Source organism: Purpureocillium takamizusanense, chromosome 8, assembly GCF_022605165.1.
Source record: "Purpureocillium takamizusanense chromosome 8, complete sequence".
NCBI lineage: Eukaryota > Fungi > Ascomycota > Sordariomycetes > Hypocreales > Ophiocordycipitaceae > Purpureocillium > Purpureocillium takamizusanense.
Genome location: NC_063075.1, coordinates 1,684,831 through 1,706,741, shown reverse-complemented (window position 1 = coordinate 1,706,741; position 21,911 = coordinate 1,684,831). Strand labels below are relative to the sequence as shown.

At 55.0% G+C, this 21,911-nt stretch overlaps 7 protein-coding genes across 7 annotated transcripts; 1 reads left to right on the top strand and 6 right to left on the bottom strand.

Moving 5' to 3' along the window:
• Positions 1–111: 111 nt before the first annotated feature.
• JDV02_008555 (uncharacterized protein) lies at positions 112–6,990 on the bottom strand. The gene is made up of 6 exons (XM_047990166.1): positions 6,455–6,990; positions 6,283–6,387; positions 2,466–6,235; positions 2,138–2,368; positions 485–2,086; positions 112–427 (listed from the first exon to the last, which is right to left on the bottom strand). The coding sequence occupies exons 1-6, from the start codon at positions 6,552–6,554 to the stop codon at positions 335–337; spliced, it is 5,901 nt and encodes a 1,966-aa protein (XP_047846172.1). The 5' UTR covers positions 6,555–6,990; the 3' UTR covers positions 112–334.
• Positions 6,991–7,286: 296 nt separating this feature from the next.
• Positions 7,287–8,651, top strand: CDC31 (Calcium-binding component of the spindle pole body (SPB) half-bridge). The gene is made up of 2 exons (XM_047990165.1): positions 7,287–7,679; positions 7,749–8,651. The coding sequence occupies exons 1-2, from the start codon at positions 7,509–7,511 to the stop codon at positions 8,193–8,195; spliced, it is 618 nt and encodes a 205-aa protein (XP_047846171.1). The 5' UTR covers positions 7,287–7,508; the 3' UTR covers positions 8,196–8,651.
• On the bottom strand, positions 8,173–11,058 carry JDV02_008553 (uncharacterized protein). Its single transcript, XM_047990164.1, has 5 exons — positions 10,744–11,058; positions 10,652–10,681; positions 10,559–10,598; positions 10,261–10,481; positions 8,173–10,202 (listed from the first exon to the last, which is right to left on the bottom strand). The coding sequence occupies exons 1-5, from the start codon at positions 10,814–10,816 to the stop codon at positions 8,911–8,913; spliced, it is 1,656 nt and encodes a 551-aa protein (XP_047846170.1). The 5' UTR covers positions 10,817–11,058; the 3' UTR covers positions 8,173–8,910.
• Positions 11,059–11,579: 521 nt separating this feature from the next.
• NTF2 (Nuclear transport factor 2) lies at positions 11,580–12,918 on the bottom strand. The gene is made up of 6 exons (XM_047990163.1): positions 12,797–12,918; positions 12,724–12,741; positions 12,594–12,658; positions 12,462–12,533; positions 12,294–12,395; positions 11,580–12,234 (listed from the first exon to the last, which is right to left on the bottom strand). The coding sequence occupies exons 1-6, from the start codon at positions 12,804–12,806 to the stop codon at positions 12,124–12,126; spliced, it is 378 nt and encodes a 125-aa protein (XP_047846169.1). The 5' UTR covers positions 12,807–12,918; the 3' UTR covers positions 11,580–12,123.
• A 570-nt stretch (positions 12,919–13,488) lies between these two features.
• Positions 13,489–15,282, bottom strand: JDV02_008551 (uncharacterized protein). Its single transcript, XM_047990162.1, has 2 exons — positions 14,107–15,282; positions 13,489–14,046 (listed from the first exon to the last, which is right to left on the bottom strand). The coding sequence occupies exons 1-2, from the start codon at positions 15,231–15,233 to the stop codon at positions 13,611–13,613; spliced, it is 1,563 nt and encodes a 520-aa protein (XP_047846168.1). The 5' UTR covers positions 15,234–15,282; the 3' UTR covers positions 13,489–13,610.
• Positions 15,283–16,274: 992 nt separating this feature from the next.
• JDV02_008550 (uncharacterized protein) lies at positions 16,275–18,980 on the bottom strand. Its single transcript, XM_047990161.1, has 3 exons — positions 17,460–18,980; positions 17,055–17,407; positions 16,275–16,987 (listed from the first exon to the last, which is right to left on the bottom strand). The coding sequence occupies exons 1-3, from the start codon at positions 18,493–18,495 to the stop codon at positions 16,622–16,624; spliced, it is 1,755 nt and encodes a 584-aa protein (XP_047846167.1). The 5' UTR covers positions 18,496–18,980; the 3' UTR covers positions 16,275–16,621.
• Positions 18,981–20,266: 1,286 nt separating this feature from the next.
• On the bottom strand, positions 20,267–21,813 carry JDV02_008549 (uncharacterized protein). The gene is made up of 3 exons (XM_047990160.1): positions 21,624–21,813; positions 21,370–21,554; positions 20,267–21,312 (listed from the first exon to the last, which is right to left on the bottom strand). Exons 1-3 carry the CDS (start codon positions 21,624–21,626, stop codon positions 20,370–20,372), a joined length of 1,131 nt encoding a protein of 376 aa, XP_047846166.1. The 5' UTR covers positions 21,627–21,813; the 3' UTR covers positions 20,267–20,369.
• Between the last annotated feature and the right edge of the window lie 98 nt (positions 21,814–21,911).

Below are 21,911 nucleotides of genomic sequence, written 5' to 3'. Positions count from 1 at the left end.
TGGAAGCCTCATGCACCACCAACAACACCATTCGGCCCACCCGTAGAATCAAGGGCGCAGGCGACGAAAGATAATTCTAGGTGAAAGCACTTCCAGCTTTATACGCGTTGGCTTCGACGATCATTTTGAATCTTGGAGACAATATCGAGTCACAATCAACCCATGTTGATTATGCGGAGCTATGGAGCTATCTACTATACTACACGTTTGCCCTCATACTGAATGCCGCCGTCTTCGTGCTTCGCGCCATCTGCCCTCTCAGAGCAGTACTGCTGCGCCTTTCGTTCTATCTGCTTGTCCCGATCATGCTAGCTGACGGCGTACCGCAGTACGGTCAAAACACCTCCATACTTAGATCGACAGAGTAAGCCAGCAAGCGGTCCTGTGTAAGTGGCAGGGTAAGAATTTGGGATCGGAGTTCGGCGTCCTGGTCAGGTTAGCAACGGGAGAAAGAAATAAAGGCTTCCGAGATGGAGGCACACACCTGCTTCTTTCTGGCCTGCTTGAAGATCTCCTTCGCCGTCTCGTCTGCCATGTCTGACACTGCAGCGTATCGCATGACTTCAGAGTCGCCCACGCCCCGGTTCATCATTCCAAGTTTGGCAAGAAGCTTCTCCAGGAGTGCGGCTGGCGCGGTCTCGCCTCTACCTCGGTGTTGCACAAGCTTGAGGAAAAGGCTATAAATCTCGCCGCCTTGATTCCACTCCGACACCATCTCATGCCGACCATCAAACTGTGACAGAAGAGCAGACAAGATGGCGTAATCGCGCTCGATGATGGCACGGGGGGCCACTTGGTTAATCAACACACGATGTGCCTCCACGAAAGATCCTGCTTGAAGCAAGCAGTGTACCTCCGCCGAGGCGTCCTTCCGCACACTACGCATGTAGAGGGCCAGCGCCTCCCACAGCCATGCGGCGGGAATGTGGAACTTTTCGGTGAGGAGCGTGAATGTTGTCCCACTTTCGGGTCCGATCAGCCCTGCATGTCGACAAAGGTGTTCCTGTAATGCCTTCATACGAGACGTGCGGTCGGTGAGGTGCAGCAAAACAAAAGTTGCCTCTAGCCAATCACCCGCACCAGTGAGCTGCGCTGCATATGACAACGTAGCTGCATCTGCCTTTGAGGCAGAATCTTGCCCAAATGAGACCTTTCCTGTAGATGTCAAGGCCAGGCCGAGTTGCCAGCAAAGTCTGGTATCGAGGGGCGATAGCTGCGAGTTCTCCGGGCGGATGATGGCCTCCAGGTCTGCGTCCCTGTCCGCGTAAAGTTGAAGAAGGCCCCAAAGGAGATCCTGTCGATTTGCTGAATCCGAGTCGTCCCACAGAGGCACGATGCCTTGTTCCGTGTACCAAGGTTTGGGCAACTCTTCCCGATCTTGCTGAATGTCCTCCTGAAATAGCCTCACTGCCACAGCGGCATCGTCGGTCGGTGCGGTTGCGTACCAGAGGCGCAATCCGAATGACTGCCGCCAATCCAGGCCGAATTTCTTCGAGATAACAAACGACTCCATCCGATCCTCCGCGGGCACGTCTTTCATTCCATCGCAGACACTCACGTTTCCAGCTAGAAGTTCATAGACCGTTCGCACCGCTTCCGTAAACTCGGAGAGCATCTTCGAATCGTGCCAGGCCTTAAGCTGGCCCCTCATATCGCTTTTGGCGGTATCGCTCGTGCCAATGAGCGGGACCAAGGTTGCCAATCTGAAATTTTTGCCGTCCAGTAGATGCCGGCATGCCTCAGTAATTCGATGGCCCGCGAGACAAGCGACGGCCTTCTCTTCACTTGAGCCTGCAAGTCCAATGTTTGTGCTCGAGGCAGGCTCCACGAGCTCGGTCCAAAACTTGGACAGCCGGGCCTTTCGTTGGCCATGGTCGGCCTCGACAGAGTCAGAGCCGGTTTCACTGTCGAAAAGGATACCTGCGAGCTCCCAAACTCGCTGCTCGTGTATGTTGACCGGGTCATTCATGTCCTGGCGATGGAACAACTCTTGAAGGCGAGTGGCGCGCAAGGTTGCAGCTGGCACGCCGTCGACCACCCGAATTTCAGTGACCTGATCTTGTGCCCGGAGAAACTGCTTGGAAGTCTATGGTCAGGTTAGAACAAGAACGAACATGACGACACTAGGCATAGGTACCTCAGTTGAAAGCCTCCCTAGGCGAATGTCCTGACGTCCACTTTGAATACCAGACCTCTGAAGGGTTAAAACACCAGAGTTATTGTGAAAAGGGCGAGACGACTGCAAAGTGTTTAGCGATCGAGTCAAGACCAATGTCTCGTCGGGACCCCAAGTAGGTCGCGAGGCGTCATGAAATGCCTGTTCTGCCCCGTCCACTGCGAGCGCTTTGTCGTGTCTTTCGTAGGGCCACTGTTATGCGCAAGTATTAGCATCCAAAGTCGGGTTGTACGAGGCCCGCGGGGGGGAAGAGAGCCCCGCCAGCTCATAATGCAATTCTTGTACGGACCTGTGGAAAGCCAATGGCTGAGGCAGAAGCACGGAGATTCTGACGAGTGGGTTTCGGCTTCTCGAACAAAGAGTTCATCAAGTCGATGCTGGTTGCGAACCCGCGGCCTTTATCCGCAGCCAACTGACTGCCTGCAGCTGCGGTGCTCAGTTTGCCCACCTTGCCGAAACTCTTCCCCCATATTGACGATTTCCGGCCGTTGTGTTCGATATCCTCGAAGCTCGTCTCCTGGCCAGCCTTCTTGGACGGTGACTCGTTCAACTCTCGCAAGAGATGACGGTCTGTCTTGACAGGGCTAACCGTCTTGCGCAGCATCTCCATCCAGTCGTCGCCATCCGCAACCTCCAAGTGCACCGGACCAACGGAGTCTTTCATCGCCCGCATCCGGGCTCTGAGAATGCCCCCCGGTGTACCTCTCTTCGTCTCGACCTCATTCTCCGACGAGTTGTCGTCTTGCTCCGCGGCTTGATGGAGTCCCATGGAAGATCTCGTCATGTCTTCGTCATCGGACAGGTCATATCCGTCGCCCATGTTGTCGTCATACTCGTCGAGTGACAACGCAACATTGTTGGTCGCCGGATCCGCGGAGCTAGCCCCTAAAAAAGACTGCTTGTTGATGTGTCCATCAGGATAAAGCTCTTCCTGTTCTTCAAATGCACCGGGAACGCCTCTCTGTTGTTTGAAATCGAAGGTGTCGTCATCCATGGCGGAGTTGACAGACACATCCAAAGCAATCAGCTGTGGGTGGGCAGCGAGCGATGTGGTGTTGGGCTCCGGGGGGGCAGTGTCATCGTCAGATTCCTCCTCAGAATCGTCAAGGCCATACGTGGTAAAGTGCTCAACCGAGAAGATCCATACACCGGTCTCCGTGTCGTAGCTCTCGAAGGTAGTGTCGGGGATTCGCTTGAGCCGCTCAATGTGCTTGCCGAAGCGCTTGGAATCGCTCGTGGCTCGCCTGTCACGGCCGCCTCGCGGCCAGGACTGCTCTAAGGCGATTTGTGCCGGCACATTCAACCCTTTTCCAACAGGGGGCTTTTTGGCCTGCACTGGATAGACTGTGGCAGAGCGAGGCTCGAGCTGTATGATATTGCCGCACAACTCCTCAATCTCTATGCCGCTGATGTCGACAGGGACTTTGAACATGATATAGCCGACATTTTCGCGGCCGACGGTGAAACGATCGATTCTCTGTCGCTGCATCCGGTTCATGCCCAAAAGCTCTTCCTTGGAAGGTCGCATCCAGTATTCTCCTGGCATGTTGTCGAACCCGGACGAGCTCGGCGTTGCTGGTGTGACCGAGTTGTCCTCTTCATGTACAATGGCAAGCTCATTGCCCTTCACTTGCTCCACCTCTGGGGTCTTGGAGCCGTTTGATCCCAGGGAAGACCTGTTCTGCCGGGGGGTGGTCTCATCGGTCGGAACCTCGGTAGCCGCCTCAGGAGCTGGCAGTGTGCTCCGCACCGGCGTGCTATCCTCCCCGTCGACTGTCCTTGTATCGAAGCTCACTCGTTTCGACAGCTTGCGGGAGTTGGTGCTGCCATCAAGGAGAGGTCTGTCTTTCTGAGGCGTGGAGAAAAGGTCGCTCCTAATGTCCCTGTTGATAACCAGCTTTTTCGAGCCGGTGCTGCCATACCAGCGAGAGCTAGAGTTTGACGCGAAAGCACCAGGTGCCAAGATGCTGTCTTCTGTGTTGAAACTTCGCCGAAGATTGTTAGTCGACATGCTCTTGCTCAACGAGCCGACAGAGCTCGAGCTGAGAAGGCTGCGGCCAAGTGCGCCTGGCGTGCTCGAGATGCTGCTGGCGGGACTGACACCCGGAGTACCGTATGAACTATAAGAGAAGCCAAAGCCCCTTTTCTGGGGAGTAGCGAATCTCGACGCGGCTGCAGGGGCGAGCTTGTACATGGGCAGAATGGAGCTTCGTCGTGGTTTGGAGTTGCCATTCAAGGGCGTGGCCAGAGGACCCGGGTTGGAAACTTCACTGCCCCCGACACCGGCGAACAGAGATGGGCTCCCGTAAGCCGACACGTCGCTGAGGTTCGCCGTGAGCCCCTGAGGGGGGTTGTTGGCTTGCTGAGAGTTGCCCAATAGAGAACCACCCAGACCTGCACTCTGGCTCTGCTGCTGATTCGCACCGCCAAAGAGAGAGCTGCCCTGGTTCTGAGTGGCTTGCCCACCAAAGAGGCTTGAGCCCGCGGGTTGGGTCGTCGACCCAAAGAGACCGCCAGGCTTCTGTTGAGTGCTGCTGCCAGCAGCGCCGAAGAGTGATGAGCCAGTTGGTTGCTGATTCTGAGTTCCCGGACCCGGACCGCCAAACAGTCCTGTTCCTCCAGTTGCATTCGACTGAGTGGTGGCCCCTCCAAAGAGACCACCACCGGTGTTGGGTTTGGCAGCGCCGAAGAGACCACCGCCTCCTGCAGCGTTGTTACTCGATCCGAATGCGCCTGTACCTTGTTGTTGAGCTGTGTTGCCGCCGAAGAGGCCGCCGCCGGCAGTGTTGGCGGCGCCTGAACCGAAAAGGCCGCCTGTCGCTGGCTTTTGCTGATTGTTACCAAATAACCCACCGCCACTCGGCTGATTCTGGGTTTGCGCTCCGAAACCGCCCCCAAAGGCGTTGCCAGCATTCGGCTGCTGCTGCTGCGGCTGCTGTTGTTGCTGCTGCTGGTTTTGGCCAAACAAGCCTCCACTGTTGGCTTGATTGCCAGAATTGCCGAAAAGACCTCCTCCGGTATTGGCGTTGGAAGCGCCGAACGCGCTGCCCGCGTTGCCAAAGCCGCCGGTGTTTGCGTTCGCGGTATTTGCGTTGCCAAAACTGAAACCCGTGCCCTGTGGCTTATTTGTCTGTGTGTTGGCACCAAACAAGCCGCCACCGGTGTTCGTATTCGCAGCGCCAAACGCATTGTTTGTCGCGTTACCGGTAGAGCCGAAGCCTCCAGCGGCATTTGCCCCAAATAAGCCGCCGCCGCCCTGTTGCTGCTGAGTCTGAGCACCACCAAACAAGCCACCGCTTGGCTTGTTTCCTCCGAACAGACCACCGCCAGTTGTTTGGTTGGCAGAGGCGCCAAAGGTGCCAGTTCCAGTCTGTCCAAAGGCACCTGTGGTATTGCCGGCATTGGCGTTGGTATTGGAAGCACCGAAGAGCCCACCGGTGGTATTGTTCGTGTTACCGCCGAACGCGCCCGCGGTCTGATTGCTTGTTCCAAACCCACCACCGAAGTTGGAGCCAACCCCGAACGCTCCAGCTCCACTGGCATTGCCATGGCGTCGTCCTTGTACATAGTCGGTCAATCGAAGCTCCTCCGAAGACCACTTCTTGTAGGGTTCTTGGAACAAGATGTTCTGGAACGAGCTAGTTTGGTTATTGGCCGGCTCCTTCTCAGTGAAAGCCTGGAATGGAGTGGACGCGGTGCCTGGAGGGTCTCCGACGCCGCCCCCTATGCCGGGGTTGTTTGTCGCCCCAAAGCCACTGGTGGCACCAAAGCCGCTCCCCGCGTTGGCATTACCGGCACCGAACAGTGATGTCCCCGTGGTGCCTGTGGTGCCGAAGCCTGTCTTTTGAGCATTGTTGCCGAACAGACCGCTGCCGGCTGTATTACCACCCCCAAAAGGAGATGCCGTGGTCGCGGTATTGCCACCACCGAAAGCCCCGAACGCGGTAGACCCTGTGTTCGCGGACGCGCCGCCAAACAAGCCACCAGCAGTCGTTGAACCGCCGCCAAAAGCGGGTTTGTTACCGAATCCGCCGCCGGTGTTCGCTCCAAATCCACCGGCTAGGCACGAGTCAGAAATGAAGTGTTAAAGAGGAAATTCGTCTCACCTGTCGAGGCGCCGAAACCACTTGGGTTGGCGGTGCCACCAAACATGCCGCCGCCTGTGTTGGTAGTCTGGCCAAAGCCGGTGCCAGTGTTGCCGGCTCCAAAGCCTAGAACGTGGTTGTGTCAGTAATTCGTTGGCTATGGATTGTGGGATCGCCGGCGATCGTTTCATACCTGACGTAGGATTGTTTGCGCCAAATCCGCCGAAGTTGCCGGTGTTCTGGTTATTGTTCGAGCCGAAGCTCCCAAACCCGCCACCAGTGCCAAACGACATGATGGCCTGAGGTTGCAGGCCTTCGGGCCGGGCTTGCGCTTCGCCCAAGCTCTATAGTGGGCAGCTTCACCGCGTCGCGGACACGGGCTCGCAGAAAGGAGCGTCGGGTTGTCGCTAGCCTAAGCTCGACGGACTTGCTGAGCCGCTCGGATGCGAGTCGTTCGCATAGGCGAACCCTTCGTGATGGCCGCCGATGTTCCTCTCGAGCTTTCGTGGTGCGGGCACGAAACGCGAGAAACCGCGAGGGCACCCTCGCCGGAGCTGTTTTGGGACGCTGCGAGCGATCGGCCGATGCGCAGGGTAGTGTAAATGAGTGCAAAGTTGAGAAGGAGCTGGTGACGCTGCCGAAACGTTGGCGAAGGGTGGGTGGCACGCCCTTTTCAACCTCGCAGGTGTTGAGCGGCGTAACTGTGCGGCAGGCCAGCTTTTTTCGTGTTCGCCTTGTCGTTCTGACTCTGGGCTGGGCTGGGAGCTGGGCCAGCAGTGCTAGGCTGGGGCCGTTGCTGCCTCAGACCCAAACTTTCGCGCCCAATTGGCTCATCAATCTACGGCTGACTAACGCCCACCAATCACCACTCTGAAAGAAGCTACCTGTCTCCAAGGTCCCTGGTGCCTAGCCAGCTGCCTTGCGGGCTACCGCGCAAGGACGTACCGCGAGGCAAACCGGCGTCAGACGCATTCCCAAAGTCGCGTCCTAAGCGCGTCGCATTGGTCTAGCTCGCCAACTGATGCCGACTGACGAACAATCAATCCTCCAACTGACCACCAACGCCAAGTCATTGCAACGCACTCCGCCCTGTCAAAGACTTCCTGGCTCTACCTTGCGACCGAACGGCCTCTCTTACAAACAACCTCTTTGGACTGAGCATCAGTGCATGCACTGGCTTTGGCAGGATCCTTCTCTCCCCCCTCTCGCCGTTGCCTAAGCTCCGGCGCCCACGCCTTACCGCCAGCATGAACCCTCACACGACGCCCAGGCCATTTGCTATGCGGTCTATGGCGGGAAGCTCGAATCAACAGTCTCAGCAACAGCAACGGACGCGACAGCCGCCAGCGCCCCAAGTATCGACAAATGAAGAGTACGGAGCCATCGCCGACGAGGACCGCGACCACATCGACGAGGTCGTAAGTTACTGACCCAATGGGGGGCATTCCGCGCCATGCATAACGTTGAGAACTAACTCGAAGGCAAAGTTTGACTTGATGGACATGAAGAAGAAGGGGTGGCTCAACAGTTACGAGTTCAAGCACTCGCTAGCAGCGCTGGGGTTCGATTTGCCGAAACCCGAATACTTTCGAGAATTGGAAGCGTACGGCTCGGTTCCGCCCGACTGGCAAGATCCGCATCACTGCCCCGTAAACCGACTATACGTTTATCTCGACCAGTTCAGGCTATGCGCCGCAAAGCTCATTGCCAACCGTGACCCCCGCGAGGAGGCCACCAAAGTCTTCAACATGTTCGACTATGATGGGGATGGTATAATATCGTTTGAGGACATGCGACATCTCGCGCAGGATATCAAGGATGAGCGGTCGATGACGGACGAGGAGATTCAAAGCATGATTGAGCACCTCGATCACGACGGCAAGGGCGGTGTCAACCTTGAAGAATTTATTCAGATGATGGAAGAGGCAGGCTAAGCAGCGCAAGTTCGTTGGAAAGTTCAGTCTAGTTGGCCTGGAAACCTCGATCATGGCCGCCTAGCGCCGCTGGCTATTTCAGCGTCGCTGCATGTCGCTTCGCCGAGTTCTACTACTCAGACTCTGGCAGCGCCTCGTTCGATATACACGCAGGGTATACTACAAGGGTACTGCTGGTCGGGAGAGGTTGAAAAGGACGTTATAAGGCCCGTCTTCAATGCCCCAACTGCGCCTGCTGGCGCTGCGACGGAGGTGAAGGAGTTTCTGTTTCCCGGGGTGGGCAAGGCAAGGCGTTTTTGGTGCGATCAATGTTTGAATCAACCAGAGGTAGAAGGCCTTGACTTTTTGAGGGGCGTCGGATACCACGCGGCAGGTGAATAGGTTTTGGATGTTCAGAGATGTACCATATCTAGGTAATTGAATGCGACGGTGTCACTTTACATGGCCTTACCACGCAAACCGCACGTATGCGAGAAAATCAAAGCTGCCGTAAGGTAGTTACAGCGTATCCACCGGGTCCACCGCCTCATGGAAATTGGCGTCAAACGACAAAGAAAATGTGCAGGTCGGACAGGACAACCAGCAATCTTGGTCCCGTTAGATAACCGTATTCGAGAAACAAATAGCGAAGGGGAGCTCGGGTGGACGAAACAAGACTTTGTGAAGAAGTCGAAGGGGGAAAACTTTGGAGGCTCTGGCTTCACGCTCCTGCCTTTCAAAACTGAATGAGGTCTTGATTTTGCGTCTGCTGCTGTGGCCGTTGAGCTCCAAATGGGTTAACATTCCCGTTTAGGCTGGCAGGCCCTGTCGGCTGGCTCCCATAACTAATGTTGGGTAAGCCAGTAAACTGCTGGCGCATAAATGGATTGGTTCCCGTGGCATCCGAGTTGAGCCTTTGGACGCCAGAGCCAGCACTATTGGCAAAAGTGCCAGGTGCCGTGTGTTGAGCTGGAATCCGCAGCTCTCCAGTGTTACCGTATGTGTCCATACCATCCCCAGTTGCAAGCAGAGAGTTGAGCTTTGTTTCGTATTCGTTCATGTTCTTCTGTGGACTGTTGAACGAAGACTGCTGCTGCTGCTGGAGCAGGGGCTGTTGTTGCGGCTGATTAAATGCTGACAGGGACTTCTGCTCCGGTAGAGGACTGAGTGACGATGCCATGGGCCGGGCCGACTGTGGACGATTGAATTGTGCAAAGGGGTTGTTTGATCCAGTCGGTGTTGGTGCGATAGCCTGCTGTTGGCTCTTCGTCGCCCAAGGGTTATTGCTGCCTGGTTGGAGGACAGGCTCGGAGGGTGAGGGGGATTGGAGTTGTGGTTGCTGCGCTTGTTGTTGCTGGGCATAAGGATTGAATCCTGTCGGTTGAGGCTGGAATGCCTGCAAGTTTTGTTGCTGCTGTCCATAAGGGTCTACTCCTACGCCCGGCTGCATCCCAAAAGCATTATAATTGGGTTGGAATCCAGTCGGTTGGGTCTGCTGAAAGCCGGTGTATGCGTTCGGCAGGAAGCCCGTAGGCTGCGTTTGCATCTGGCTCTGGTCGATTGGATTGGCGAAAAAGTCGACAGGGTTGCCTTGCTGATACCCCTGGTTGAAGCCTGTATACTGCGACTGAGTCGCACTCTGCGCGGGCTCGTCATCGAACAGCGAGTTTGCGTTGCTGTCCTCGAGCTCGCGACGTCGCCTTTCCTCTTCTTCCTTGCTCAGTTTAATGGCCTTGGCCAGATCGTCGTCGTCATCTTCGTCATTGTGTCGGCCTTCTCTCTTTCTTCTGTCCTCTTCCTCCTGAAACTTGCTGGCCTCGAGTGCTAGACGATACTCGGCGTCCTCTTCATCGTTGGCTGGTCGTCTCTCTCGGTTTCGCTGCCGCGGCTGAGAAGGCTCGGATGACTGTGGCCCGAACTCGTCCAGCCCCGTCACACGGGACTTCCAAGACTTTCGATCACCCCGCTCTGCCCGCAAGCGTTCCTCGTCGAGAATCAGGGAGGTGAGTTCCTTGGCTGCGACTCGAACTGCGCGAATAATTGTAAGCAACTGCCGCCATTGCTGCGCAAATGGAGATGTATGTACCATTCTGGCCAACGTCACGACCGTCCTCCTCGACATACTGGAACTCGCGGAGCGTCTTAATGAGGTATATGTTTTGTCGCGCCCAAGTGACCACGAGCTCGGATCCCTCGTGGAGGCAGTAGTCCAGAACTTTGAGAGACTTGAGAACGTGTCGCCAGTTCTTCCCCTTGTCATTCAGACGTTTGTCGATCACTTCGAGAAGATCCCACAGTTCAGTAGACCTGTCTCGCGGTCAGCGCTGAAGTCCTGGATGTATATTGTACGTCGTCGCCACGACGGTCGTGCATTTGCAGCTTACGTGTTAAAGGTGGCAGCTGCGATCTCGGCCATCTGACTCCCTTTGACAATGTCAGTCACGCGCAACACATCCACACTTCGCGGCAGAACATACCCGTGGGACCCCAATTATCGTTGCTGGTGGCTACAGGCCGAAGCGACTGTCGTCAGCAGTGCATCGCAGCATCAGAGCCAGCGTTGATTTACCTTCCCGAACCTTGACCTGCACGGCTGAGTACCCCTTGGTAACATTTTTGACGCTTCGCATTACCTTCGACATGGTGGGCGACCGGGCTGCCGAAGCGGAGAGGGGCTGGGTCGTGAGTTGGGAGAGTGGTCAAATGCGATCGCGGAAATGATGGCGGGGGTGGCCGGACTGCGGCTTGTTGGTGCGCCAAGGCAGCGCGGTGGGCGGAACGGTACTCAGGCGACAACAATGCTGGAATCCTGGGCCGCAAAGCGTCGTGAAATGGCGGTTTATCTGAGGATATTGTACGTAGAACGATTCCAGTTGGGAGTGAGCGACCAAGGTTGACGACACACGAGGCAGGACCACGATTGATTACGTATGCGGTGCTACGTGATTCATTAGCCACCTTCCCCACATATTCGGCCTCAAGGTCCGCTGAGCCAAGCTTGGCTACGTGGGTGCCAAGGTAAATCTCGTAGTACTAGGTACGTACGAAGTACGAAGTACCTCCTTTATGCACTGCGCACCTATCTGTACCTCCTAGGTAGGTAAAGTACTTGGCATTCGTCACGAGCAACCCTAGACACGGCTCCTCCTACAACAAATGTATTGATTGACGTTCTCCTTCGGATTATAGTCATGCGAGGTCAGGTACTAAGGCAATCGCATGCAGCAGCACTGCATGCTCATCCGCAAATTGTTTTGATCAGAAGTACTGAGGCGTTATAAGACCGCAAAGGCCCATGTGGCCTGGTTGGGGCGTCGTCAACCTCTACCAGCAAAGTGCTTGAAAAGCACGCACCCTAGGCAGCCCGAACCGCCAACCCCATGCGCCTTGGGACAAAGGAAGAGAGCTGGGTACTGTATGGGCCAGCCCGAATAACGCGCCGCAGTACAGCGCGGCTGACAGCCCAAACCCACTGACAAGTAGCATTGCCGCGGCCTCTCCAACCAGCAGGCACCTTGCGCGCGCCATGGTTGCAGTTACGCGCCAGAGAAATGGCAGATACTTTTGATTCTGCAAAGCGGTGCAGGCTAGGCGTCGCGGGTATGTCTCGCGGTAGGTCCTCTGCGGGTCTGCATTTGTTTCTCCGGCTGTTGCGACACTGCAACGATATTAAAGATCCAGACGCATTTCACGTGGGTTTGACGGCCTTGACACAGCAATGCAATGCTTGCAGAATGGTTGATTATGCGTGGACTTGCCTCCGTAGCCCGTTTATGTGGCTGCAGCCTGCCAATGCGCGAGAGACATGCTTCACATTCTTCCTGTTTTGCTATATCTCTATGCATCTAGAGCCATCATATCATCGTTGCCATTTTCGTTTGAGCGTTCCTGAGCAGCAAGCCAGGCCAAACCAGGCCCAAGCACCTGCGACAAGCTCCAAGGTGTGGCTTTAACCGAAAACCAGCTTGAAGACATCGTTGAAGACGAAGTACTGGCCACTGGGATCGCGAGCAAGCTGGAACGCCTGTGTGTAGTTCATCGGACGCTGCTCCTCATCAACCTGTGTCGCGCCGTGTCAGTTCCGATTGCGCATGCTTAGTATGTTGCGCGTTCGCATACCAGAAGCTGCCCAGTCACGAGAATGACAATCCCACCTTCCAACATGCCAGGCTGGGCATCGAGAGTAGAGACCTGGTGCTTGACCTTCTCGAAGGGGAGAGACTATTCAGACGCACACAGTCAGTCACCTGCGCAAAATACATCAGTGTTGGTGAGGGTATAGAGTACCGTGAGCTTCTCAACAATGGCAGTGGCACCTTGGACCGAGGCGGATTCGAACGTGAGCATGGACTGGTCGCGCTGCTGTCGAGTTAGCGCACTGGCAGGGCCATTATTCTTGGCTGACTAGAGCAGACGCACGTAGAGGCCAGACAGTGACTTGCGATCGCTGTCGAAGGTGTTGTAGTAGAACTCGATGAACTGCTCTATTCGTGGTCAAGCTCGTTAGGTGCTCGTCCGTCATGCGCGGCTACAGGAGGATAGCTCGTACTCGCAACGTCGTCATATCCTTGCCATGCATGGTCAGCATCTCTGCTTCAGTATCTGTAGGATCACGCACTTACCGCTGGCCATTGTGACGGAGGTTGAATCGGTCGAACCGAGCGCTATAGATGCTGGGTATATTAATGGGAAAAGTCGGTTCGGGAGCTTGGGAGCTTCGCGTTGGGTTGGTCGCAAAGTGTGCCCGAGGAGTGTGAAGAGACGGCAGCGAGGGCAGCCTGGGACTGAAGATGGTGGGGTTGCGGGGCAGCACAGTGCAGACTCTCGCCTGCTTCAACGCCGCGCAGAGGTGACGTGGTGTTGCCCAGGCAGCCCAGGCACAGGGTCCACAGCCGGCGCTCTCTACAGTGCGATGCGGTTCCTAGCACTGGCAAGTCAGGGCGGACGAGATTCTTACCGCCTAGCAAGGTATATGCAGTTATCAGAAAGATCCACAACAAACTTGGGTTAAATTTGCAGCAGCTCGGCCAAATTTGCATCTGCTTCTGAAAACAAAAACCTAGCATCCTGGCATGTTACATACAACAGCATTCAACCCATCAAGCGATGGGCTTGGGATGGGAACTCCCTCGCTCTCACCCGACGCTACGGCAAGCTTCGTCACTGCCGTAATTCTCGATTGACGCTCTCGTCCCACCATCAGGTACGCTGGCAGTCGCCGTCTTCTACGCACCCTTTTTGCATGATGACACAATCTTCTTAAGAACGGCCAACTGAACCCCCATGTTGAATGTTCAAATTATCAAGCTCAACAGTCTGATTATTGCAACTATCTGCCACATCGTCTCAACCTCAATGATGTTCTGGCACACAACAGCTAACAAGGCCATCACTTCTTAGATCCGTCCATCTTGTCGTCGAACTCATACTTCCCCCTCATCGAATTCTCTTGAAGACGCACTCGCCCTCGAGCGCGCCCTCGACACGGCTCATCCACTTGATCTCAAAGGCCGAGACTTTCCCATCAATGCCTCTCCTGAACTGGCCTTGTTGATACTCGTTCAGGAATGTAGGGTTGGGTAGCGTAGTGAGGTGTACCAGCCAGTAGTCTCCCGAAACGTGATATAGCCTCAACTGATACTGCCATGTCATATTACTCCGATCCGCCACAAGAATTGTTTCACCTGGTCGGTGTGGGTGAGGCTGCCCGACAAGAGTCATTCGACCGTAACCAGGATCTGCATATGTCCCCACGAGTTCCTCGATTTTGAACGTAGATGGCAAAGGTTCCTCTGGCTTGTCCAGGAAGACCGTCCTTTTCGCTTCATCCAGTGGCAATTCCGCAGCCAGAGTCTCGATTTTCTCCGCCCAGCTAAGAGTAAGCATGTCAGCGTTCGGCTTTCCAACACGCAGGGCGTCAGCCGCCACATACTCTCCGTCAAAGTCGAATCTCTCGCTTTCGGCGATGCCCAGTCTGTTTTCGATCAGCCGATAGATGATGATGTCCTCGACTGCATTGCTTGACCAGGATGTGTTGGCAAACGCAACAGCACCAAACTTGGCCTCTGGGACCCAATACGTCTGGGCGCCATAGGCATGCATACCCCCGCTGTGTGAGTAAATCACATGCCCACGATATACTTTGCGTGCCCAGCCAAGTCCATAGTGAATCAGGTCGGCACCTCTAGTAGGTTCTGTAGTTACGAGCATCCTTGGTTTCCTGATGTCATCGTGGACGTCCTTGGAGAAGGGTTCACTCTCGTGCAGCAAACACTTCAGCCACCGGCTGTAGTCCTGCACAGTTGAGATGACCGCCCCTGCACCAGCAAGCTCCGTTGTCCCCATGAAGCCAGCCTCCTTGAACGTTTCGGCTTTCTTGTCCCAGTAGTAACCGGATGCGAAATGCGCCGGTGCAGCTTGCGCCTCTTGGAGGTAGAAGTACGTCGAGTCCATGCCGAGAGGACCCCATATCTCGTCCCGCAACGCCTGGCCGAGCGTTTTCCCAGTGATGGTCTCGATGACATGGCCCAGCGTGGTGTACATCAAATTGCAGTACTGGAACTTGACGCGCGGCTCCGCCGTCAGCGTCAGGTTCCTCATGTTGCGAACAAGATCGACAGGTGCAAGCTCCTTGCCGTCGATGGTGCGCGCGCAAGCCGAATCATGTCGGGGAAGCCCTGAACGATGGCATACTGCGTCCTCAAGTGTGACATGCGCAGTAGCCCATTCATCTTCAAGAACAAAATCGTCTCTCAGGATAGACGAAATCGGTGTCGCCCAGCCATCTGCAAGCTCGGGATACTGCTTCGAGGCAATGAGCTTGGCAAGAGTGGCGGCAATCTGGGCTTTGGTTGTGGACGCCCCATACCACAGGGTCTCCGGAGTTGCCTTTTCGTCAGGGAGCGATGCATGTCCATAGCCCCGACTGTAAACACTCTCACCGTCAACGACGGCGAGTGACATACCTGGAACCTTCCATCTTGCCAGGACTTCTGTAACGAATTGGTTGAAGTCGGCCGTGAGCGGATTCTCGCCCATCCGGGACGTTTCGATAGCCATGACAGCCAGCAATCCAAGTATTGCTGTGGTGGGTCACATAAGTAGTAGGTGGTGAGAGTTGGAGAGTTGGCGAAATGAGGGGGCAAGCGAGTCGAATGTAAGGTAATCTACGAACAAGCTCACCGGCTGGGTCTTCGACCTGGGCGGACAACAGAGTGGTGTCCTCGATAAGCACTGCCGCGGCGCCCAGAAGCCATTGTCACACCGCGTGCCTCGCAAACTAAGCTGGCTAAAGGCTAGCGTTGATGTCCCGAAATCTATATGGCAAATAGTGAATGTCCAGCAGTCGGTCGCCCGAGGGGGAGCTGGTTGGAGATGCGCCAACATAAGCGCCAAGCGAGTGACGCTAATAATCCCATTTCGTGTTATTATCCAATTGGTGAGCTCTTCAGGACCTTTTGCTTCTTTGGAGGGCTTGCAGCCGAGAGCATAGTTGCGACTGACCTCAGGTTCAGGTACCCGATGCATGCTCTATAACCACCACCCGATGAATACGAGAAACGCGCGGCGACCGACGCAGTAAGGCGCCTCCCGAGCAGCGCTGACGTCCTGCGTGTGCTGCGTTTTGAACAAGGCGATTCGGGAGTTGACACCGGGTTTTGGTCATCAGTGACAGCTCTTTATTGTCGACTGATGGGACATGTGATGCATCCATTCCCGTTACATTACCGTTAATGTGAGAGTCTTCGTAATACGAGGGAAGGTATAGCGGACAGCAATAGACAACACCGTCAATAGACTGCATTACATGCACGACCCGGATTTTGTGAAGGCTGCAACAATCATAGCAGGTCAGTGGATTGGGACGATGACCGACGTATCCACTATAACACAATCGCATGGTATGACCTGGGAGCTGTATGCTATTTCACACATGGCAAGCCCGTGTGTGGGACCCAAATTTAAGAGTCCAAAAGTTGCTATGCTGTGAAGTCGTGTGTTCTGGAAGATTGGCTAGGAAGCCCAGCTACGAGATGTGATGCGGCTGCCCACCCTTGGATCGGGTGTGCTAAGAGTCAAGATGAGCGAAGCAAACAAGGGTCAAGTGAAATCGTCATCTATTCGTTCCGTCGCCAAACTCCGCAACCTCGGTTATTGCAATTCTTACTGGCCTATCCCGGGCCAGGTTCAGGACAAAAAGCCACTATTCCTTACCTAACTGCTCCTCGCGAGCCTGCAGCTGTGACAAGCTAAGTGGCATACAATGTTTTAGTCCTCAACCCTTTCGATATCTTCCACGAAGCACCGAAGGCAGTCAATACTCTGCCGGCAGCTGAGCCCAGCGAGGCATCTTTAAGACACACAGATCCCCCCGCTCGCCGCCTACTTATCCCATCGCAATGACGTAACGGGTCTGCTCAACGACTGAGCAAGGGCACCAAAGTACCCTATAGCTCATCCTCCTCGTCAACCTTCGGGTTTAGAGATGGCTCAGCAGTTTCCACTGCATTTATCGGAGCTGGTGTCGAAGTCGTCGAAGTCGCTGAGGTGCCCGAAATGGCCGTGGTCAGTGCTGCGCTAAGCCTGTGCGTCGAAGCCTTATCAATAGCGCTAGCTTGATCGATACTCGGTCGGGCCTTCTTCAGTGGACTCCCGACGAGAGCCTCAGGCGGGATATCCTGACCATTGTAGCTATTTGGCGTGGGCTGGCCCGTAGGCACGCCTTGAGGAGCTGGTGATTCCTCTGCGGTGGCTCTCTGAGAGGTTTCTGGGGTGGATCGACTGTTCGGTTCCGTCGAGTGTGCGCGCTTGAGCTATACTCAGTGTTAGTTAGGAGCCATGTCTTCGTTGATTCATCTTGCAGCGCGCCGAATCACCTACCCGAATGCGATTGACGCCGTCGGCCAACTCTCCGCCAAATTTCGTATCGTCGGCCGCTGGCTTGCCATTTTCGTCCTGGTCATCAATGTCCTCCATCTTTCCCACGATTTCACCCTCGTCGTCATCGTCGTCATCGCTATCATCGGCGATGTTGCCATTGCTCTTCTTTCGAGCTTTCTTACGTCGCACAGTTTCGGCATCCTGATCGCGGAAGGCGGTGAAGCCAACGGTGCCACCGGCCTTGAGCGGGCCGAGAGTAGAGAAATCTAACTGTCCAGAACGTCTCTTGGCAGATCCCGGTGTGGTATGCGCTTGCTTACTCGACTGCATGACGCCAATCTTCTGAAGTTGTTCTGCTCACTAGGTTAGCGTGCAATGTCGAGTAATGGAGGACTGACAACGTACTCTCGCCGCGATAGAAGAATGTGAACACAGCGTATGGCTTGTCCGGGCCGTCAATGCCCGTTACTGTCTGAGTGCTAATAGTCTTCGGATCGAGCGTCTTAGGTTTCGCGAAGCTGGTGGTGTGCTCCACGTCGGCATTGATGCCGTTGTCTCCGCCGCTCGGAGCCTCTTCGTCGCCATCGTGCGCGTCAAACTGGGGCGAATATTCCCCTTTCTTGATCTCTCCAGATGCTAGGACTCGGAACATGGCGACTTTGATCTGTCCCGTAGCCTCAGGGGGCTCGTCATCGTCATCGGACCATGAGTCTGAGTCAAACACGGCCTCGATGGGTGACGCGTCGTCAGCGCCGTATCGTAGCGTATCACGACGACCATTGGATCCTTGATCAGACTCGGCTGCGTGACCACTGTCCAAAGTCATGTTCTGTCGTCGTTGACGCCTTTCAAATTTTTGTCGTCGTTTCTCCAGCTTCTCCGCCGCGTCGTGGCCTTTGAGGTCAAGGCCGTTTAGCCAGCGCTCCAAGCCAACTTCTCGAAACAAAAACTCGCGTTCAGCCAAACCGCCGCCTTCAGTGTCAGGGACCTGGACCCATCGGCTGTTGACCCAGGTTTCCTCACCCGGGCGGAGAAGGGTCGCTACCTCTTCTTTTGCCCGACCGTCGAAGTAAATGTAGGCGGCAATGGTTTCGTTCTCCGAGTTTGTCATGGGGATGTACGGGTTGACAATCCCGGAGAACTTTCCTCTTTCCGCATTAGAGCCGGGATTCAGGCTCCCCACGAACTGCGGCTTCGGATATGGGTTGTTGTCTGTTGGCTTCGGGGCGGAATACGGGATCGGCAATCCTGGTGTCAAGAGGGTAATGGAAATGGCAAACTTGGCAGGTTCGGGCTTGTTCGAGTCGCCGCTGAGGCTCGGCTGGGGCACAGGAATGTAGTTGCTGATGCGAGAGAGTCTCGACTGCCTCTGGATGCCATACTCGGGCAGTGGTGCACCATTCGCATGAATGCTCACCGCAATGCCCTTGAAGCAGGGCATCGTGGCGATGGCTGAGCGCCCGGACAGACGGAAGCGGCACGCGTTGCCGTCGTGTCCACCCACAGTGAAGCTCTTGTGTTTCTCGAATCGGGTAGTAGCAGGGATCTGTTGGCTTCTATGAAGAAGAGCAGTGGCGGCTGGGACGGGTCGACCACAAAGAAGCGGGCAAGAAGCAGGCTGCTAAAGTCGACTCGAGAGCGCTGCTTCGCGGTTGAGTGCCTAAGCGACCATGTGGATTTGAATGACGCGGTGGAAGCAAACAAAACCAACTCAGCTCAGCTGGCAAGAAAGGGCATCGGGTGCAATACAAGTGTGCAAAGGGATGACTGCGTATGTCCAAGGCCTGGTCGGAATTACGTCGAACCAAAAAAGGGCCCGTGACACGGCAGGTCTGCGGCGCGTTAACGACGGTTGTAGGTTGTCGGTGGTTTGTGACCCGCGGTGCACAGAAGGTCCCGCATCATGGAAAGGTAATTAGGTCGTGGGTTAGCGAGGCAGCTGGTGCGTCTCAACGGAGCGAGAGTGGAGGGATGGGGAGGGGGGGAGCCTCCTGCGCCGTCACACGTCCCGCCGGATCAACCAATTGATCCGTCTCAGAAGTACAGTATACCTTGGTAGCGGCCTGAGTCGGACTGTGCGCAAGCTGGCAGAGCTGCCAGCCGACAAGTGGGGAGCTACCATGGGGCCTTCCCTACCTCATAGTAGTTAGTATTTGGCCTCCGTTAGAAGCTCATACCTACAAAGTGCTAAGTGTTCGAGGTAGCCGCCAGCAATTGCCTCTCAGGTCTGTCCATAACTCTCGGCCGGCGAGCATCCTTGATACATGAGCGAAGCGACACCTCCACCATTATGTAGTACCTGTCGCAGGTGTGTATCAAGCCACGTCTGGCGTCCGATGGAGCGCGAAAGCCTATTTCACCCTAAGTTACGACGTACACAATAACTCGGGCATCGCGTATAGATTATGCGTTGCGCCTTATGAGAAGGAGATTTGGAAAGGAGATTTGGAACAAGCTTTTCTATTGTGCCGTAAGAGGCAGCTCTTGCAGCAGCGAATAAGCCGCTCCCCCACGCCTGTCAACATGCATATTACACCTCGTACCTCATACTGCGCAGTTTTCACATGCACCATTCTCGGGCTTCGACATGAGGCACCCCTATCACAAGCATGTGCCGGGACTGATCCAAGTGTAGCTATTAAGGAAACGACATGGACCCCGATTGCATCTATGAGCATGGACGGCGAGTCCACGAAGTGTTGTGTCACATATGAACACGGCAGAAATAACATTCTTCGTAGGCCATTATTGCCCCCATTGCCAGCCGCAGCTATAAGGTAGTCTTGATCAACTGTTAAAGAAAGCGAAATGCGCTCTCATATACTAAACAGGAGAAATGGTCTCCTTGGTTTCTTTCGATTTCACTGCGCAGACTTCGCCGCTTCGGTAACAGCTGGCACATATCCTAGACCTACGTTCTATTATGCAGACCCTGAGCTAGGCTATAAAGCCGACCAATGATGTTAGTCTAGCTAATTGCCAGAGAATGTAGTAACGTAAACGACTGGAATGTAGGGTCAGAGCCACGGCCCAAATTGGGTTCCTGAGGTCTGGGCGGCCGCAACATCGGGGTTCAGGGGCTCAATGTCAAGCATTTTTCCTGTTGAGGGGAAAGCATCGCGCATGCCACCGGTATTTAACGCCAAATGGATTACACCTTGAGATGACATGATTATGTACTGCATCAGACACGAACCCAGGAATTATAATCGGCATAAAGCATCACGACAGATTGAAGCGATAAAGTCGGGTATCTGTTGCTATAAAAAGGGTAGAACCAGCAAGCTCATGGGGAAAATTGGGACATCCGCAGGCTCATCCATCAAGCCTGCCTCGAGAAGGCCTCTTGCGCACAGTAGAACGCCTCTCTGAATCGTAACTTGTTCCTATACCAGAATCGTATCTGGTTCTGTCGCCACTGTCATCGGTATCTTCCTCATTGTCGGCCTCAGCACCAGCGACAGGTATGTCAGATATTCGAAGTGTATGTCGTTCAACATCTTCCTCCTTGACAGCTGGCTCGTGTTTCAGCGGCGGCTGGGTTCCATACGTGGGGAACGTATGCGCGTAGTCGGATGACTGTTCAGGCGCGCCGTCGTCACTGTTCTCGTCGTCATACATATGATGATGAGCTTTGCCAGCCTGCTTGGAACCAGTGACGGCACTCCAAGCCGTCCAAGCCAAGGCCATGAAAATGACCTCGCAAACCCAAAATAGGAGAGTGAATGCGACGTAGGTGGCCAGCCGGTAGTGAAACATTAGCCAACGAAGTCCCCGTAGTTGGGCCGTCATAGTCAGAGTAGTGCTATATATCTGAATGTCTTGGCCGGCCTCAACCTCCAGGTAAGCGGAGGCGGGGATCACAGAGTCTTTCGGGAACTCAAGACGCTCCGCCAGAGCCACAGTCATTGTGCATGTCTGTGAGCTTGGAAATATCATATGATAGAGTAACAAGACGAGCCGGTTCGCAATTGACACAATGGGATCGACGTAAGGAAGTAAGGCAGATCTCCTTGATGAAAAAATGATTGTGTGGTCACTGATCTTGGTGTCGTGAGTGGCGAAGGTGCGAGAGTCCAGCTCCAGCTTCTTATTCGCTTCTGATGCAAGGAGATACAATGACACCATGAAGTTGCCGCGCATAGTATTCGCAGGTGATCGTGGCATTGATAGCGCAATAGAAATGTCGTATTCTTGTTGGGATTTCAGCAATGGTGGGCGGGCGAGTGATGCGATGCCGTACGGGTTGCGAGCAGTCCTGCAGCGAGGTATGTTAGCTCGTCCAAGACACCACGTATTGCGCCGGGCAAGATACCCATATTGAAGGTGTATTGGTGTCGTTACAAATCGATCGGGAACAAAGTTTTGAAAGAACAGTCCCGTCGCGAGGGACGCCGACAAGAGCAGCACGGTAGCGCCAGACACCAGCAGGGCGGTGTTGACAACGGCTCGCTGAACAGGTTTCGACGTCACCACACGAGCGGTCTCCTCAATGGCATCCTGTGAGTCATACAAGTCAGCTTAATTAGGATGCCGGCATGGACGGGTATCTGGTGCCAAGTGCCTCACCATCTGTCGCGTTGGGACGCTGTCGCCGCCCGGGCCAGTTCCGTGCGAATCAATGTCAATACCTCTCGTTTGTTGCAGTCGTCGAGACCATCTCGAGCTTACAAATTGCACCAGAATAACACTGCGGTCCTCAGTGCTGAAGAAAGTCCAAGGACAGCAGCAGTGACGGGCAGATGGAGAGAGAAAGATGAGCCTCGGGAACTGAGCTATGACGCGTGATGCCCTGGACTGTGGTACGGGGCCACTTGGCACGCAGCTCCGTTTATGGTAAAGAGCTGACTGGGAGCA

Excerpts from the sequence above, each read along its gene's own strand:
- JDV02_008555 (XM_047990166.1), bottom strand. The coding sequence starts at position 6,554 with ATGTCGTTTGGCACTGGTGGCGGGTTTGGGAGCTTCGGCTCGAACAAT. Across the intron at positions 6,388-6,454 it reads CGCAAACAATCCTACGTCAG|GCTTTGGAGCCGGCAACACT; the intron begins GTATGAAACGAT and ends ACCACGTTCTAG. Across the intron at positions 428-484 it reads AGCAGGCCAGAAAGAAGCAG|GACGCCGAACTCCGATCCCA; the intron begins GTGTGTGCCTCC and ends TAACCTGACCAG.
- CDC31 (XM_047990165.1), top strand. The coding sequence starts at position 7,509 with ATGAACCCTCACACGACGCCCAGGCCATTTGCTATGCGGTCTATGGCG. Across the intron at positions 7,680-7,748 it reads GCGACCACATCGACGAGGTC|TTTGACTTGATGGACATGAA; the intron begins GTAAGTTACTGA and ends TCGAAGGCAAAG.
- JDV02_008553 (XM_047990164.1), bottom strand. The coding sequence starts at position 10,816 with ATGTCGAAGGTAATGCGAAGCGTCAAAAATGTTACCAAGGGGTACTCA. Across the intron at positions 10,482-10,558 it reads GCAGCTGCCACCTTTAACAC|GTCTACTGAACTGTGGGATC; the intron begins GTAAGCTGCAAA and ends ACCGCGAGACAG. Across the intron at positions 10,203-10,260 it reads TCGTGACGTTGGCCAGAATG|TTCGAGTCGCAGCCAAGGAA; the intron begins GTACATACATCT and ends TTATTCGCGCAG.
- NTF2 (XM_047990163.1), bottom strand. Across the intron at positions 12,534-12,593 it reads AGTCACTGTCTGGCCTCTAC|CGCGACCAGTCCATGCTCAC; the intron begins GTGCGTCTGCTC and ends ACTCGACAGCAG. Across the intron at positions 12,396-12,461 it reads CCATTGTTGAGAAGCTCACG|TCTCTCCCCTTCGAGAAGGT; the intron begins GTACTCTATACC and ends GCGTCTGAATAG.
- JDV02_008551 (XM_047990162.1), bottom strand. The coding sequence starts at position 15,233 with ATGGCTATCGAAACGTCCCGGATGGGCGAGAATCCGCTCACGGCCGAC. Across the intron at positions 14,047-14,106 it reads AGATTCGACTTTGACGGAGA|CTGGGCGGAGAAAATCGAGA; the intron begins GTATGTGGCGGC and ends GCTTACTCTTAG.
- JDV02_008550 (XM_047990161.1), bottom strand. The coding sequence starts at position 18,495 with ATGCCCTGCTTCAAGGGCATTGCGGTGAGCATTCATGCGAATGGTGCA. Across the intron at positions 17,408-17,459 it reads ATTCTTCTATCGCGGCGAGA|AACAACTTCAGAAGATTGGC; the intron begins GTACGTTGTCAG and ends CCTAGTGAGCAG. Across the intron at positions 16,988-17,054 it reads ACGGCGTCAATCGCATTCGG|CTCAAGCGCGCACACTCGAC; the intron begins GTAGGTGATTCG and ends CACTGAGTATAG.
- JDV02_008549 (XM_047990160.1), bottom strand. Across the intron at positions 21,313-21,369 it reads CCAATACACCTTCAATATGG|GACTGCTCGCAACCCGTACG; the intron begins GTATCTTGCCCG and ends ACCTCGCTGCAG.